The sequence below is a fragment of the Typopeltis vanoorti genome, chromosome 1, assembly GCF_054136105.1.
Source record: "Typopeltis vanoorti isolate ZY-2024b chromosome 1, IOZ_Tvanoo_1.0, whole genome shotgun sequence".
Taxonomy (NCBI): domain Eukaryota; kingdom Metazoa; phylum Arthropoda; class Arachnida; order Uropygi; family Thelyphonidae; genus Typopeltis; species Typopeltis vanoorti.
The window spans coordinates 159,230,197-159,245,357 of NC_143549.1; the positions used below are offsets into that span (position 1 = coordinate 159,230,197).

The window sequence follows — 15,161 nt, forward strand, 5'->3', positions numbered from 1 at the left end:
GAAAAGATTTTTCATAGAATGAGAGAGGGGAATAGAACAAGAGGTCATTGCTGGAAACCGTATAAGGAGGGTGTAAGCAGAAGAGTGAGATAGGGCTCTTTGCATGGAGAGTAGTTGGTGAGTGGAATGCATTGTCTGAGTGTGTTGTGAATTTAGATACATGTAATCAGTTTAAAGCATGATTGGATGAGCATTGTGTGCAATAGTGTGTGCTTCCCACGATGAGTCTCTGCCTCCATGGAGGTCGGATGATAATGATAATAATAACAAACTAGTTTCTCACTGCAGTCAGATAATTGAGGAACTGTTACAATTTTTTGTGCACTGGCTTTTTTTTTTCCCACCACTTAATTATGACAGGTATTCATAGTACAATCAGAAAGTCTTGAGCAGTCATAGCAGTATAACTAGATATAATTCTTATTGTAATGAAGGTCTTATATTTGCTGTCCTACCAGTCTAGCCATAACAGTAAATTTACAACTGTAAAATGCATGGCCAAAATATTCAAGGAGACTAAGAGTCAATCTAAAACTGGCCTGTAAAATAAACATTTATTGGTTTAATCCTTTATCCAAGCATAAGTAAAGTTTGCAAGTGAAGTAACTTCACGACTAGGCTACTTGTATATAGAGGCTAGTGACTTCACATCATTTGTCTTAGGATCACATAAAGCAATGCACATATCCTTACAGACATGTATAATGCTATGCATTATGAGAAGGGCCACAATCCAGACCAGTTTCAACCTTTACTGAGGTTTCATCAGTGGGAACCAAACCCAGAAGTGATACCAGTATTGAGTAATGAGAAGTCAAATTTCCATATACAAGTAGTCAAAAGGTGTCGCACTTATTACTAAAATACTCTGAATTACAGATAGATGTTGAAAGTTTTTTCACATTATACTATAAATTAAAACTACCAAGAAATTACATTCTTGGTGTCATCCTTTATCCAAGGGTAAGCAAACAAAATTTGCATGTGAAGTCACTTCATAACTGGGCTACTTGTATACAGAGGCTAATGACTTCACATCAATTGCCTTTTGTTCCCTAATGCAATGCACCTATCCTCACAGTCATGTATAATGCTATGAATTATGGGAATGGCCACTATCCTTCTCATAGGTTTGTTATCTTTAGTTGGGAGATATTTCATTGCCTGGTGTGAAACCACTGTCTATCTTACTGGAAGCCTGAAGTGGCTTGAAAAAGTTCCATGTTTGTGTCTAGAGTAGGTTTCCAGACTACATAAAGAAAACAAATAAAATTATATGTACAACAATAATAAATATTTAAAAAAATCCTTATGCCACCCACAGTTCTATGTACTAAACATTTACAAAAACCTTTCATGTTAATTTGAGTTTGTTTTTGACTTCTAAGGCTATTCATAAATAATAAAATGTCATGATCAGTGTCATCATCATATTAATAATCAATAAGTATCCTCATAAGTATCCTTAAGAAGCATACAGGATATAGGATAGTATTATAGAATTGCAATTAGCATTGTTACTACCTTCCTATCACCAATTTTCCTCCAAATTAGTCTGTTAGTTGTTAGCTACAATATTATTAGACCATATATTTCTGTCTCTTAAAGAATTTCTAATTGTTTAAATCCTTTTGGATTTTGGTTTTTCCCATTGGGCCATATAAGCAGATAAAATAAACTGTCAGATTTTATGTAATCTCACTTCATCTTGAGTTTTTATTAAAGTTTTGAGTTTTATTAAAGGGTTAAAGGGATAACATGATCTCAGGTTCCTTTTACAAACTGTTTCCTCCATATCCACACTTCTTCAATACATTCTGCTACCTTCCTGATATTTATCTTCTGAAGTGTAAGATTATGCACTGTGGGATGAAGCGATCAAAAGCTGTATAATGCAATGACAAAACTGGATTGCAGTTGGCCAAAATAGCTTACTGGATTACTTGGATGTTTAAGAAAACAAACTGAAAAGCAGAGGTAGGCATGTTATTATCACTACTAGTGATAAGACCACATCTGGATTAATGTGCAAGACCTAGTTGCTTGTCTGGATTCCTTGCAGATGAGGAAGTGGTGGAGAGTGTTCAGAGGTGAATGAACAGGATTATAACAGGTCTACAGAATGCTCCTATAAGGAGAGAATGATGATCCACAGGTTATAAAGGCTAGTTGAAAGATGAAATAGAGAGGATATCACAGAAACATAAAAGCTATTAAAGGGGTTTTGCAGTATTGACATAGACTTTTTTTTTCCCAATGCATGGCAGAAAATGAGAAAACAAGGGTTATTCAAGGAATTTTTTTAAGAGTGTAGTTGACAAGAGCATGAAGACTAGAATTTTTGCTTGGAGGATGGAATGGGTGGAAATGGTTGCTAGAGGTGGTTGTGAGGCAATGAATGAGTTCAAGGGAAAAGTATGATAGATGTTGTGTGAATAATGGTCAAGACATGCTTCCTATAATGAGTCTTTGACTCCATGGAGATGACCAAGAAAATAATAAAAATAATAATACAAAGCCTCTGCAAGACTTTTGTTTAGTTGCTTTTATACAAAGCTTGGCTTTCTCATATTTTTCTCCATATTCTCTCATGACAAATGCTACTTACAAGGAACACTTTATGAAGTGCTTGCTTCTTTTCCAGAGCTGCCTCCTTAACTTCTCGAGTCCACCATAAAGTTCAAATTTTTCTGTCCTTGAAAACAACCATATCAATGTTTCTTCAGAGTTTGCCACTGAGTCTCCAAGTTTTTCAAACAACTCTCATTTTTCCTTGAATAACATTTGTATATATGATCCTAACATTCTCCTCTGAAAACTGATCAACCTTGCTCCTTTTTAGAAATTTCCTACATATTTTCTTTTCAAAATGCTATTCATTTGGTTTCCTGGATTGCAAAGGGATAAAGAAACTAAGGAAAGGTTTCAAAGAAGAATTACAAAGAAGACATCAGGATTGTATAATATAGATTATGAGGACAGATTGAGAGAATGTGGACTGCAGACACTGGTATAAAGAAGAAATAAGGGTGATGTGATATGACTTTTGAGAGAGTGTTATAGGATATCAGTTGATAAAATTCTTCATTATGTTTTCTCACTACTTCAACAGGAAAACTGTTCTGCTCACTCATGGTTCATTGTCATACCTTCTCTCAATGAGCCCTTGACTTGCTGAATGTCTATTATTATTAATAACAATTTTATCCTGTTCAGCACTAAATGGTGATCACTTTATACTTCAAATGCTCTGTATACTGAACTAGCATGAACATGTCACTATCAACAGTCAATAATACTTTTATTTCTCCTCTCCATGCAAATTTGTGCAAATCTGAATATTGGATCATTTCAACTAATGACTAATGATAATGACCAATCAATATCTTGAAGAGAAATCCTGCAGATGTTACCATTATTATCAGCTTTGCCTTTTTATTGAAAATTTTTCCAAAAATTTCAGATTTTCCATTCTGAAATTTGCCCATATCATACTTCTTGAAAATGCCTACCATTCAAGAAATGTAGCTTCCTGTTTAATGTTAAATTCTATAACTACTTGTTCCTTTCTCTGATCATTATGCAGTATATCACCTGATATACAACATCTCTCTCTCTCTCTCTCATTGTTATTAGCTAGCAGAATCTCACCTGTTTTAGTCTTCTTCATTTTAGTAAAAACCAATTATGTCAATTATAGTAGCTGGATTTTCATTTTTCACCTTTGTTCTTTGACAAAAACAGCAAGGGTCATGCTTAACTAGGTGATGCCTTAACACGCAAAACACTTCATCATGTTATAATATCATTTTGTTGTTGGTTTAATCCAATACAGAGCACAGTTTTCTCAGTAAAGTCCTAACTGCTAGCTCATTCTTATTTCTGCAGTATCCCAGTGGATAGATGCTAATGGGACACACCACATGATAGTGAACTGAACATTAGGTTAAAAGGCAATTTCAGTTCTGTGCATTTCTTAAAGACTATGTGTGTGTAGGGGGGGGGTCTATTCCCAGCTATCTATTTTCAATCCTTAAGCAACCCAATGTCAAAATGTTGAATCATAATTTTTTTGTTACATTAATTTCTTGTAATAGAAACCTCAGAACTGAAATAAAAGTAAATTATGCTATTTCAAAAGTAATTCATAATATGAAAACAATATAATTAGTACAAAATCTTCATTTAGAATTTTTCCAAATACAAAGGATATGCAATTAAGGCCAAAGGATGCCTTTTACATAACTTCTTAGAGGTACTTTCATTCATTGATGAAACCTGATAGCAGGGAGCAGAAATTGCTGGTCTTTTTCCAGGAGAGATATCATATCTAGACTCTAATAGTTATAAAGGAGAAGAAAAAAATTACACACATCCCATAAATTTATGAGAGGAAATAAATGAGTGTTATACTAAAATTATGATATATAATGCCATTATTTCTGAGTAACCCTGAATGATTAAATGCCAATATTTTATTTGCTATTAGTTTTTTATCTTTTTTTTTTTTGGATGTTTATCACACAAAGTTATGAGTGTAATTGTAAAGAAAGAGGAACGTATAATGAAAGAAGAAGAAGAAGAAGTTACACATGGGTAATTCATGTATCATAAAGCTCCTGGTTAACTCAGTCGGTAGAGCACAAGACTCTTAATCTCGGGGTCATGGGTTTGCGCCCCACATTGGGCATAATATTTTTGAGAGATTGATGTCGATGCTGAAAGTCAGAATGTAGAAAAATAGTGATATCATAGGAATTTGTAATGTAGTACCAGATAGTTTTGAGAGTGGTGTTGAAAGTGAGAGTGAAGGTTTAATGGATAAAAAAAATTAAGAGTTAGGTTCAATGAGTGAGATCACACAGTTGCGTGGAGTGATACATAGGGTGAAACAGCAACTTGAGCGTTTGCAAAATTGTTTACCGAGGACATCAGCTAATGAAAGGCAAATGTATGATAAGAAAAATAAGAGTATGATCAGGAGTGTAAAAAAATTGAAGGAGTTAGTGTTGTACGGTGATTCTTTAGTAAGAGGTATAATAGATGAGAGTTTGTTAAAATTGTACTTACTGGGTGTGCAAATTAAGGATGTAAGTGAATCTATCAGAGCAAAAGCAGAGGGTAAAAGAAATGATAGTAGTGGCAGGAACAAATGATTTAAAAGGTGATAAATTTGCTAAGAGAGAAGACCTGAAGGAATTACTAGATAGCAAAAGAAAAGAGTGAGATAATTAAGATAGTGAGTCTGTTGCCATGCTATGACAGAGAAGAGTTGAGAAGGAGGGCCATAATTGCAAATGACTCTATGTGCAGGTTATGCAAGAGGAGTGGTGTGGAGTTTGTGGATGTGTGGAGTGAGTTTGATGGGCAAAAGGATTTATATAAGATGGATGGTTTGCATCTGAATGGATCTGGTGTGCAGAGATTGGAAAAAGTGTTGTTAAATGAAGTGAAAGTGGATGTGCAGAATCAGGGAAACCAGAATTATTAAGGGGGAGGAGGGAAATGGATATGCATTCTTTAGGGAGGCAGTTGAGTTTATGAATGTGTATAATATGCCCGAGCAAGTACGAAGAACAACAAATCAGAATGGGATAGTTAGTATAAGGCATCAGGATAGGGATGGGACTAACGGGCTTCTGCCTTTCATGCCAGGAGTATTAGGAACAAGAAGGAAGAATTTTTGGTCTTCGTTGGCTCTTCCAGGCCACAGGTTATTGGCATTAGTGAAACATGGCCGACAGAAGATGATATAGCTAGTGGGATAGAATGTGAGGGGTATAGTGTGTTCAGGAGGGACAGAGAGAATAAAATAGGGGGAGGAGTGTTATTGATGATAGCTGATGAACTGCAGCCAAGGAGAATAGAAGTAGAACTGCAGGATAGAGAAAAGAGCAAATTTTAGGCTATTTGGTGTGAGATTTGACTAGCAGAACAAAATATACAGTTGGGTGCTGCTATAGACCAGGTGATGATGGAGACAGTATGCATAAGCAAATAGAAGCAACGAGTGGAAGGAGGGTAATTATTATGGGGGATTTCAACTATGGTAACATTGATTGGAAGGAGGAGAGGACACATAGGAGGAAGGAATTGGATTTTATGCAGTTATTAGGGGATAACTATCTGTGACAGCATGTAATGGAAAATACCAGGGGTCAGAGAGTGCTTGACCTAGTAAATGCATCTGAGAATTTAGCTGTAATGAATATGACCATGTTGCCACCAATTGGTGAGAGTGATCATAGGGTCTTGACCTGGGAGGTGGATAAATGTGTGGAATTTTCAATGAAGACAGGGTACATGTGGAATTATCGGGCTGGTATGTATGACAAGCTCAGGAGATTGCTTGTTTCAGTGCCATGGCATGTAAAACTGCAAGTGCTGGATGTTGACAGTGCATGGGAGATGGTTAAGGAGTGTTTGCAGGAGGCAATGGCTGACTGTATACCTAGAGTCCGAATAGTAAATCAAGTAAGGTTAAATGGATGAATAACACCATTAAGCTTGAGCTGCAAAAAAAAAGAAACAACTGTGAAGGGAATTTAAGGAGAAAGGTGACCTGCAGGCACATGAATGGTATAAAGCACAGGCCAGAAGGGTAACGAGTGTGGTAAGAAAAGCAAAAGCGGATTACGAAAGAAAATTAGCCATGCAGGCTAAAGAGAATCCCAAACAGTTTTTTCAATATGTTGCAAGTACATGAAAAAATGTATACGGCAGAATGATTTTAAAGAATGCCGATGGTAGGGAGGTAACCAAATCAGTTGATACAGTTGAATTACTGAGTGAGCACTTTGCAAGAGTATATCATCCAGGTGGTGATATTGCAGGAATGAAGGAACCAACAGCTTATAAGGGAATTGTGGCGATTGAAGTGGAGGGTGAATAGTCTATTACAAAACCTCAATGTGAATACATCTGTGGGATTGGATGGTATACTAGCTCATGTCATATGTAAAGCGGCTAAAGAATTGTCAGTGCCCTCGACCATTTTGTTTAATTTGAGTATCGGGTCTGGGTTAGTTCCGAGGGGTGGAAAGAGGGGGAAAATAGTTCCACTGCATAAAGGAGGTTCCAAGACTGCTGTTGAAAATTACCGACTGATTAGCATATCAGGAGTCATTGTCAAGGTCTTGGAGAAAGTAGTCAAGAGGAAAATACATGAATGGATAGATGAAAATGGGATACTGTATGGGGGACAGCATGGTTTTGTGAAGTGTAGATAATGCCTCAGTAACTTGCTCACGTTTTATAACACAGTGACGGCTGAACTGGATAAGGGTAATGGGTTTATGGTGAGTCTGCTGGACCTTGCTAAGGCCTTTCACAGGATACCACATGGAATTCTAATCAGTAAACTGCAGCATATGGAGATGGATATAGGGTTGGTGAGATGGATAGGAGGGTGGTTGATGGAGAGATATCAGAGAGTAGTTTATTCAGGAGTATTTAGAGTCCAAAAGATGGCCTGTGACTAGTGGTGTGCCGTAGGGTTCTGTTCTTGGACCACTACTGTTCAATTTGTTCATTAACAATATAAGAAAGGATCTGAGAGGAAATGTTCATTTGTTTGCTGATGATGCAAAGTTGGGTAGAGCAATAGTGAATGCACAGGATGTCAAAATTTTGCAAGATGATTTGGATAGTTTGGAGGACTCGGCTAAGGAGAATGAATGTTAATTTAATTTGGCAAAATGTAAGGTTATGCATTTTGGGGTGAAAATATTAGCAGCAGTATTCCACATAGGTGGAACTGTACTCCAGGAGATTGACAAGGCCAGGGATTTGGGAGTGTTGGTGGATAAGGAGTTGAAGTTTAGGGGGCACATCGCAAAAGTGGCTAAATCAGCCGATCAAATCACTTGGTTACTGAAGAATACTTTGATGAGCAGAGACAAGCAAGTTATTGTTCCTCTGTATCGAATCTTGATAAGACCCCACTAGACTATTATGCCCAGATATGGGCACCAAGGTTTCTTCTTGATGGAGAGGAGGTGGAGAGGATCCAGAGACAGGTGACCAAGATGAAAGCAGGTCTATGGAATGAACCTTATGAGAACAGGGCAAAGATTTGTGGGTTGCAGAAATTGGTTGATAGGCAGAAGAGGGGGGATATGATTGAGACATTCAAATTACTGAAGGGTTTCTATAAGATTAATTCAGAAGATATTTTTGAGAAAGGACTGGTGGTGGGAGGACTAAGGGGCCATCCATGGAAAATGGACAAGAGTGTGGTTAGCAAGGGTATTAGAGCTAGGTTTTTTACTTGGAGAGTGGTGAACGAGTGGAATTAGCTGCGAGAGTCTGTTGCAGGTGCCATGACTGTGAATGAGTTCAAGGTGAAGTATGATAGATACTGTGCGAATGTTGAATAGTTGTTCTTGACATGATGTTAGGGCCTCCCTCGATGAGTCTAATGACACCTTGGAGTTGTCCATAATAATAATAATAAGCAAATCAGATTAGGAAAATTAAAGCCAGGACAGATGTTTTATCTTCCAAAAAGCAAATTCCCTATTGCTTCAAGACTTGTCCACTGATTTCACTGGTAGAAAAGCAATGTAGAATGAATCAGAAATGTATATAAAAATCCAGGTTACAGTCTTAAGGCAAAGGTATTGTAATGTTTTTATTTAAACAACCATACTGCAAGGCTGCATTGTTGACTAATAATGGCACATTACCTTAAGCCCATCACAACAGTGTCAGTGACATAGAGATACATGAATTGTAAAGATTATTCAGAAGTGGTAAAGTCCTACTCATAATAGAAACTTTGAGCCGGTCAGATTGCTGCATGGTTAGTGGATCCACAAGTTGCAGGTTTGAATATTGATTAGGTATGGATGTTTGTGATGGTCATTAGGTGGGAGATGAATTTCACTGCTTGGTGTGAGCAGTGAAATTCATCTCCCACCACATCTCCCATCTCACATCTTCAGGCCTCCAATGAGCAGGACCACTGTCCTGCTCATTGGAGGCCTGAAGTGGCTTGAAAAAAGTTCCATGTTTGGCCTCCAGAGCAGAGTTTCTAGACTAAGTAAAAAATAATAAAAATACAAAAAAAAAATTATATAAAACTAATAAAAAATTCTTAGTCATACATGGTATGAATGTACTATAAGTTTACAAAAAAAAGACAACGTATCATGTAATTCATGTATCATAATCATTTATGGAAGGGGGGGGGGGGGTCCAGAAAGTTCTGATAAACACCCAGAACAAAACTGATATAACCACAAGAAAGAACATATATGGATATAAGAATATAAGTTACCTTCATATCTCTGCTACTAGTATGTCTTTCTTGTGGTTATATCAGTTGCTTTAATTCGTGTGTAGAAGCTTAAGTGCTGTGAGGACATCATGTTGGAGGCTTAATGGATTGTATACAGCAATCAGAAAGGATTAAAAACAGAATTTAATTCTTTCTATATTTCGTCTCAGTCAATGAGACGTCATCAGGGATTACAAAAAAACTAATGTAACATAAAAACAAATAACAAACAATACTAAGCCCAACTACGTGGGTGACACTAAAGTCCTATCTAGGTGGAGTGCCCTCTAAGGGCGGTTGTAGGTAGCCTGGAATGTAAAGTGGGAGCTCTGGTGATAAGCGTTTCCCAAATCTTAGGAAGCTTAATGCAACCATATTTGTTAAGATTTGCTTGATTCCTGAGAGCTGCTGCTGATTCTAAGAATAGTCTTTCTCTTTTGAATTTGCTGTGGTGGAGCATGGTGGTTTTTTGTTTGCTTTAATATCATTTTGTTCTAGGTGTTTATCAGAACTTTCCAGACCCACTCCTCATATATATCAGAAAAATTAAAGCTGGGATGGAAGTTATATCACAAACAAAGAAGATTTCTTCATTTCCAATCAGTTCATTGTAACAACAGTTCTGTACAATTTTATGATATCTTGCTTCTACTAGAGTCTAAAAAACACTGTGTAATGGCTTTTCAGAATAGCCAAAATGAGGGACATTACAATTTCACTAAATTCACTACATCTTGGAAAAAAACATTTGTTCTTTAACATAAGAGTATGTGCAATATATACATTTATGAAAAGAATGGAAATTTACATAAAGGATCAGACAATATGAATGTCTTCTTCATCAACTGTTACGCAGTTGTTGATGATAAAGATGGAAAAGCTTTTCATCCTGCAGAACAGACAAGCAAGCCCAAGAATGCACACAGTTTATAGACATAAAATACAAAATATATTTTCAACCAATCGTAATATATTGGTTTAACCAGATGATTCTTGCCTGCTAGAATGAGTTACAAGATTGTTATATCACCATTAGAATGATACCGCATACTAATAAGTCATCATAGCTCAGTTATAAAGACTTATTAGTATGAAGTTCTTTGGCTGGAAAGACTGGTTTGAATTCCATCTCATATGCAAAGAACTTTTATAAGGGCTTTCATCAATTGAAGGCATGTTAGCAATTCTCATATGGAGGTGGCAGGGTTTTTCTTCTCAGGAACTTGGATTTTCCATCCCGCAAAACACAGTACTATCATTATATTTCATTTCATTTTGTATTTAATTTTTTCATTTTTTCCTTCGGGGTGCTGCAGTGTCGCAGTGCTTATGTACGGGCCGCCACTGGTAGAGTGCCTAAACATGATTTCCCTTTAACAAATAAACGCTATCACAAAGAATTATGATATATTGATCCAGTTTTGTATTGTATAACTCATTACTCTCTCCAACTCCAACATTCCTGCAAATCCAGACCACAAACTGACCTAGAATTTGAAGCCTGTCCTATCACCTTTTTTTTTTCTTTTTTTTTTTTTTTTTTTGTGCAGTATAATAACTCCACTTCAATTCCTTTGGAACTTAACAAGTATGACAAGGCTGCCATATATAAACTAAAAGTGAACAAGAGGACACAATTCGGAGTAAAGTGGATGACAAATAATATTAAACAGGAATTGCATGCGAAAAAGAGGCTATGGAAGAGATATAAGGAGACAGGTAAAGAGAAGATGCATGAAGAACATAAGATACAGGCCAGAAGAGTGACTAGTATGGTAAGGAAGACGAAACTGGAATATGAGAGGAGATTGGCCCTAAGATCCAAAGAAAATCCTAGGGAATTTTTTAGATATGAGGAGAAATGACTGTGGAAGAATGATATTGTGGTATAAAATGGGAATAGAGTGACTGATGCAGAGAACATAGTGGAATTGTTCAATGAACACTTTATTGGAGTATTTCATCCTAGAGTCAGTTTTAATGCTAGAGGGATAGGGCAGGTTCGAGGTTTAGAGGTACAGGAGGAGAGTGTGTTTCAGATACTAAGTACTCTGGATGTCAGTAAAGCTTTGAGACTGGATAGTATTTCACCACGAGTTTTGAGAGAATGTGCTAAGGAAGTGACAGTGCCTTTGATCTCGCTTTTCAATGAAAGTCTGGCTCCAGGAAAGGTGCCCATGGAATGGAAGGAAGGTAAGATAGTGCCATTGCATAAGGGTGGTAGCACACTGGAAGTGTCTAATTATAGGCCTGTTTGTGTGTCATCAGTAGTTAGTAAAATCTTGGAGAATGTAGTGAAGGACCGTATACAGCACTGGGCAGATGAGGGTAATGTTATCTGTGAGAGTCAACATGCATTTGTGAAGGGGCACTCTTGTTTTAGCAATATACTAGTCTTTTATGATAAAGTTACAAGAGCATTAGATTAGGGAAAGGCATATACTGCCATTTTCTTAGACTTAGCAAAGGCATTTGACAGGGTGCCACATGATAAGCTGATATTTAAGTTGCAGCACATGGGTCTGGATGTCAGATTGGTCAACTGGATTCAGGATTGGCTGTCCGATAGGTATCAGAGAGTTGTGTGTGGTGGGTCAGTTTCAAGGAAGCAGAGAATTACAAGTAGGGTCCCACCTCAGTACTGGGACCTATAGTGTTTAACTTTTATATCAATGACATTGTCAGTCGATTGCAAGGGATTATTCAGTTATTTGTGGATGATGCGAAGCTGAGAAGGATTAGTAGTAATAGTGCAGATGTGGCAGCCCTGCAAGAGGATTTGAATAAGCTAGATAGAGGCAAATGAATGGGGGTCTCAGTTTAATGTAAGCAAAATGTAAGGTCTTGAGGTTTGGGAAACATCGATGGGACACTGCATACTCTATGGGCAGATTTATACTGGAAGGAAGTAGGGAGACAAGAGGTCTGGGGTTGATGATTGATAGAAACCTGAAATTTAGGGGACGTATTGCAAAGGTGGTGAAGGTAACACAGAGGATTGCTGCAATAATGAGAAGGACACTGACCTGCAGAGATAAGAGGGTTATCATTCTGTTGTATAAGACCATGATCACACCACACTTGGACTATTGTTCTCAGATTTGATCCACAGGATTTGAAGGGGATAAATTAACTGTGGAAAGGGTACAAAGGCAGATAACAAAGATGGTTATGATGATCGGCTGAGGGAATGTGGACTGCAGAGTTTGGTGGATAGAAGAAGGAGAAGTGATATGATTGAGACTTTTAAACTGTTGAGAGGTGGTTACAGGGTCGACACTGGGTTCTTTCGCTTGGTTGAATAGCAGGAAAGAGTGATAACAAGAGGCCATCCCTGGTAGTTAGGAAAGGAAACTGTGAGCAAGAGGGTGAGGAGTGGTTTCTTTGCATGGAGGGTGGTTGAACCATGGAATGCATTGCCTGATGGAGTATTGAGAGCGAGAACAGTCAATGAGTTTAAGGAGTGGTATGATAGACTTTGTGTTTCTTAGGAAGGACCTCCCACGATGAGTGTTTTGACTCCATGGAGGCCTGAATAATAATAATAATAAAATATTTCTTAAGACATGCAGTGATATGTCATCTAGTTTTATTTTCTTATTACTGTTACCTTAAATAACATTAAGTTTACTTTAATCTTTAATTCCTCCTAAATAGCAAATTACTAAAAGATGGGGGGGGGGATTCCCTTCAACAGAGTATGATGTTCTAATCAGCTCATTCCTGCATTCTGTATTTGACCAACTTTTTCAATACTTTTACCACGACTTGCAAGATACTGATTGGTCTATAATTTTCTACTGCACTCTTGGAACATCTTCATGCAAATGAACTATTTTGTCTTCCACCCACTCCCTTGGAACTTTGTCCGAGCTGAAACTTAACTTAAACAGCCTAGTCAAAGTCCACAAACAGATTAATGATACAGCTTACTTTTACGTGAGAGTGACAAATACTTTTCTCTCAAAGAAAAGTATCTGACTCTAAGGTACTTTTCTCTAAGTACCTGCTACAGCTACTTTCAAACCCGTAGTGTGGTTACACTTTGTTCATAATGCTTGCCATTTGGCCTCAGGCAAGACACTTGGGATTCTTCTGTAACTTACCTTAATAGCCAATACACCAAAATTCACTTCACATTAGGAAAATAATTAAATGACTGCCTCTCTGTTTTTTGACACATTACACACATCTTTTAGATGGTTCACTATCTTTTTCCATCTATAGACAGACAGCACACACAAAGGCAGATATCTACATAACATGCAGCCCAACAACATGGAATTCTAGAAACACTTAGATAAAGAGACAGGGCTATTTGCTGTAAAGATGCAACCCTTTCCACAGAACTCAACTATCTTTGTCACCCTTTCTTGGCCACTGGCTACAGCTCAAACAAAATAGTTAAAATAGTATATGGCCATTCCCATTTCCCTCCTGCCCACACACCCACATGCATGCATGCACGCACGCCCGCACACACACACACAAAAGAACAAAACAACATTATTCTTATACTGTATATCTGAAGTAGTATATCTGAAAAGACAGCCAAAGTACTAATATAATATAATTTTCACACCACATGTCAAATTAGCAACTTGAATCTGCTCTCCTAAGGACAAACTCTATTTCCTCCAATATATCCTGGAATGTATGAAGTTTCTTCTGACTGTGACTTAGCCTATAATGGATAGACAAGAAGATCTTTTTTCTTGTCTATCCATTTATTTATTTATTAAAAACCTCTATTTTCCAGTCCTTTACCTTCAAATACCTCCATAAATCTAAACCTTACCAAACTCTGTACAAAAAAAGAACCAAAAGAAATGCTTAAAGAAAAAGGCCTAAATACCATCAACCTTCTTTCATCCTCCAAACAGGTTATTTGTTATACCGATGGATCATCAGACACCAATATGATTAATGGAGGCGCTGGTGTTCTCCTTCTACTCCCGAAAGGTGAAAAACTTTCAATAAAAGTTGGATCTGGGAGAATCGCTTCCAATTTTACCAGCGAACTCTACGCAATAAATAAAGTACTAGAAGCCTACTTAAATCTAACATCATCTCAACAATCTGAAGGAATTATAATTTATAGTGACTCAAGATCAGCTATGGAGGCAATCAAAAATGGCAATACCAAGCTCACACAAGACATCCATAAACTCTTAAATCATCTAAAGTGTTTAGGTAAAAGTTGCATTTTACAATGGATTCCTGCTCATGTAGGCATTGATCACAACGAAGCAGCTGATAAATTAGCAAAAGAGGCCAGAGAACTCAACCAAGAAACTCATATGATAACTCTTGCTGATGTCAATGCACTAGCAAAAGCTAAACTAATTCCATTGAAATCAATGATACAACATCAAATTCCCGAGATCAATGCTGACAGAAGGACCTCCACCACGATAGCAAGACTACGAACAGGACATTATAGAGGAATGAAGATCAATACAGATGATACGAGAACATATAGAAACTGCAACAACTGCCCCAATACTGAACTGACACCCACTCACATCTTTACCTGTCCAGCAATTACAGCAGCCTTGCAAGAAATAGATCCTAATCCTGAACAACAGCTCTATACAAACAAAATCACAGACATAGCCAAAGCAGTACAAAGAGCACACGGAAACATCTAAGACTCTTCAAAGGACACGACAACAACAACAACAACAACAACAAGAAGATCTGTTAGCATCTGCCTTGGAGAATGTAAAAATATAGTCACTAACATTATTATTGGCAAGTCAGGACAGGCAGGCCATGCTTTGGACACCCCTTCACACAGGATTAGATGGGAGAATCTTATTAGGTATGTTTCTTGGGTATCCTGTGTTATAACCATGGCTGCCTACCAGCGGACATAGAG

General features: G+C 37.4%; 1 protein-coding gene across 1 annotated transcript in view; it reads right to left on the reverse strand.

The window, feature by feature from the left end:
* The window catches only part of LOC150110581 (uncharacterized), an 851,360-nt gene that overhangs the window by 262,565 nt on the left and 573,634 nt on the right, over positions 1-15,161 (reverse strand). Inside the window, 1 exon segment of the mRNA XM_090402114.1 lies at positions 4,205-4,337. Coding sequence (XP_090258240.1) covers positions 4,205-4,337 — 133 coding nt within the window.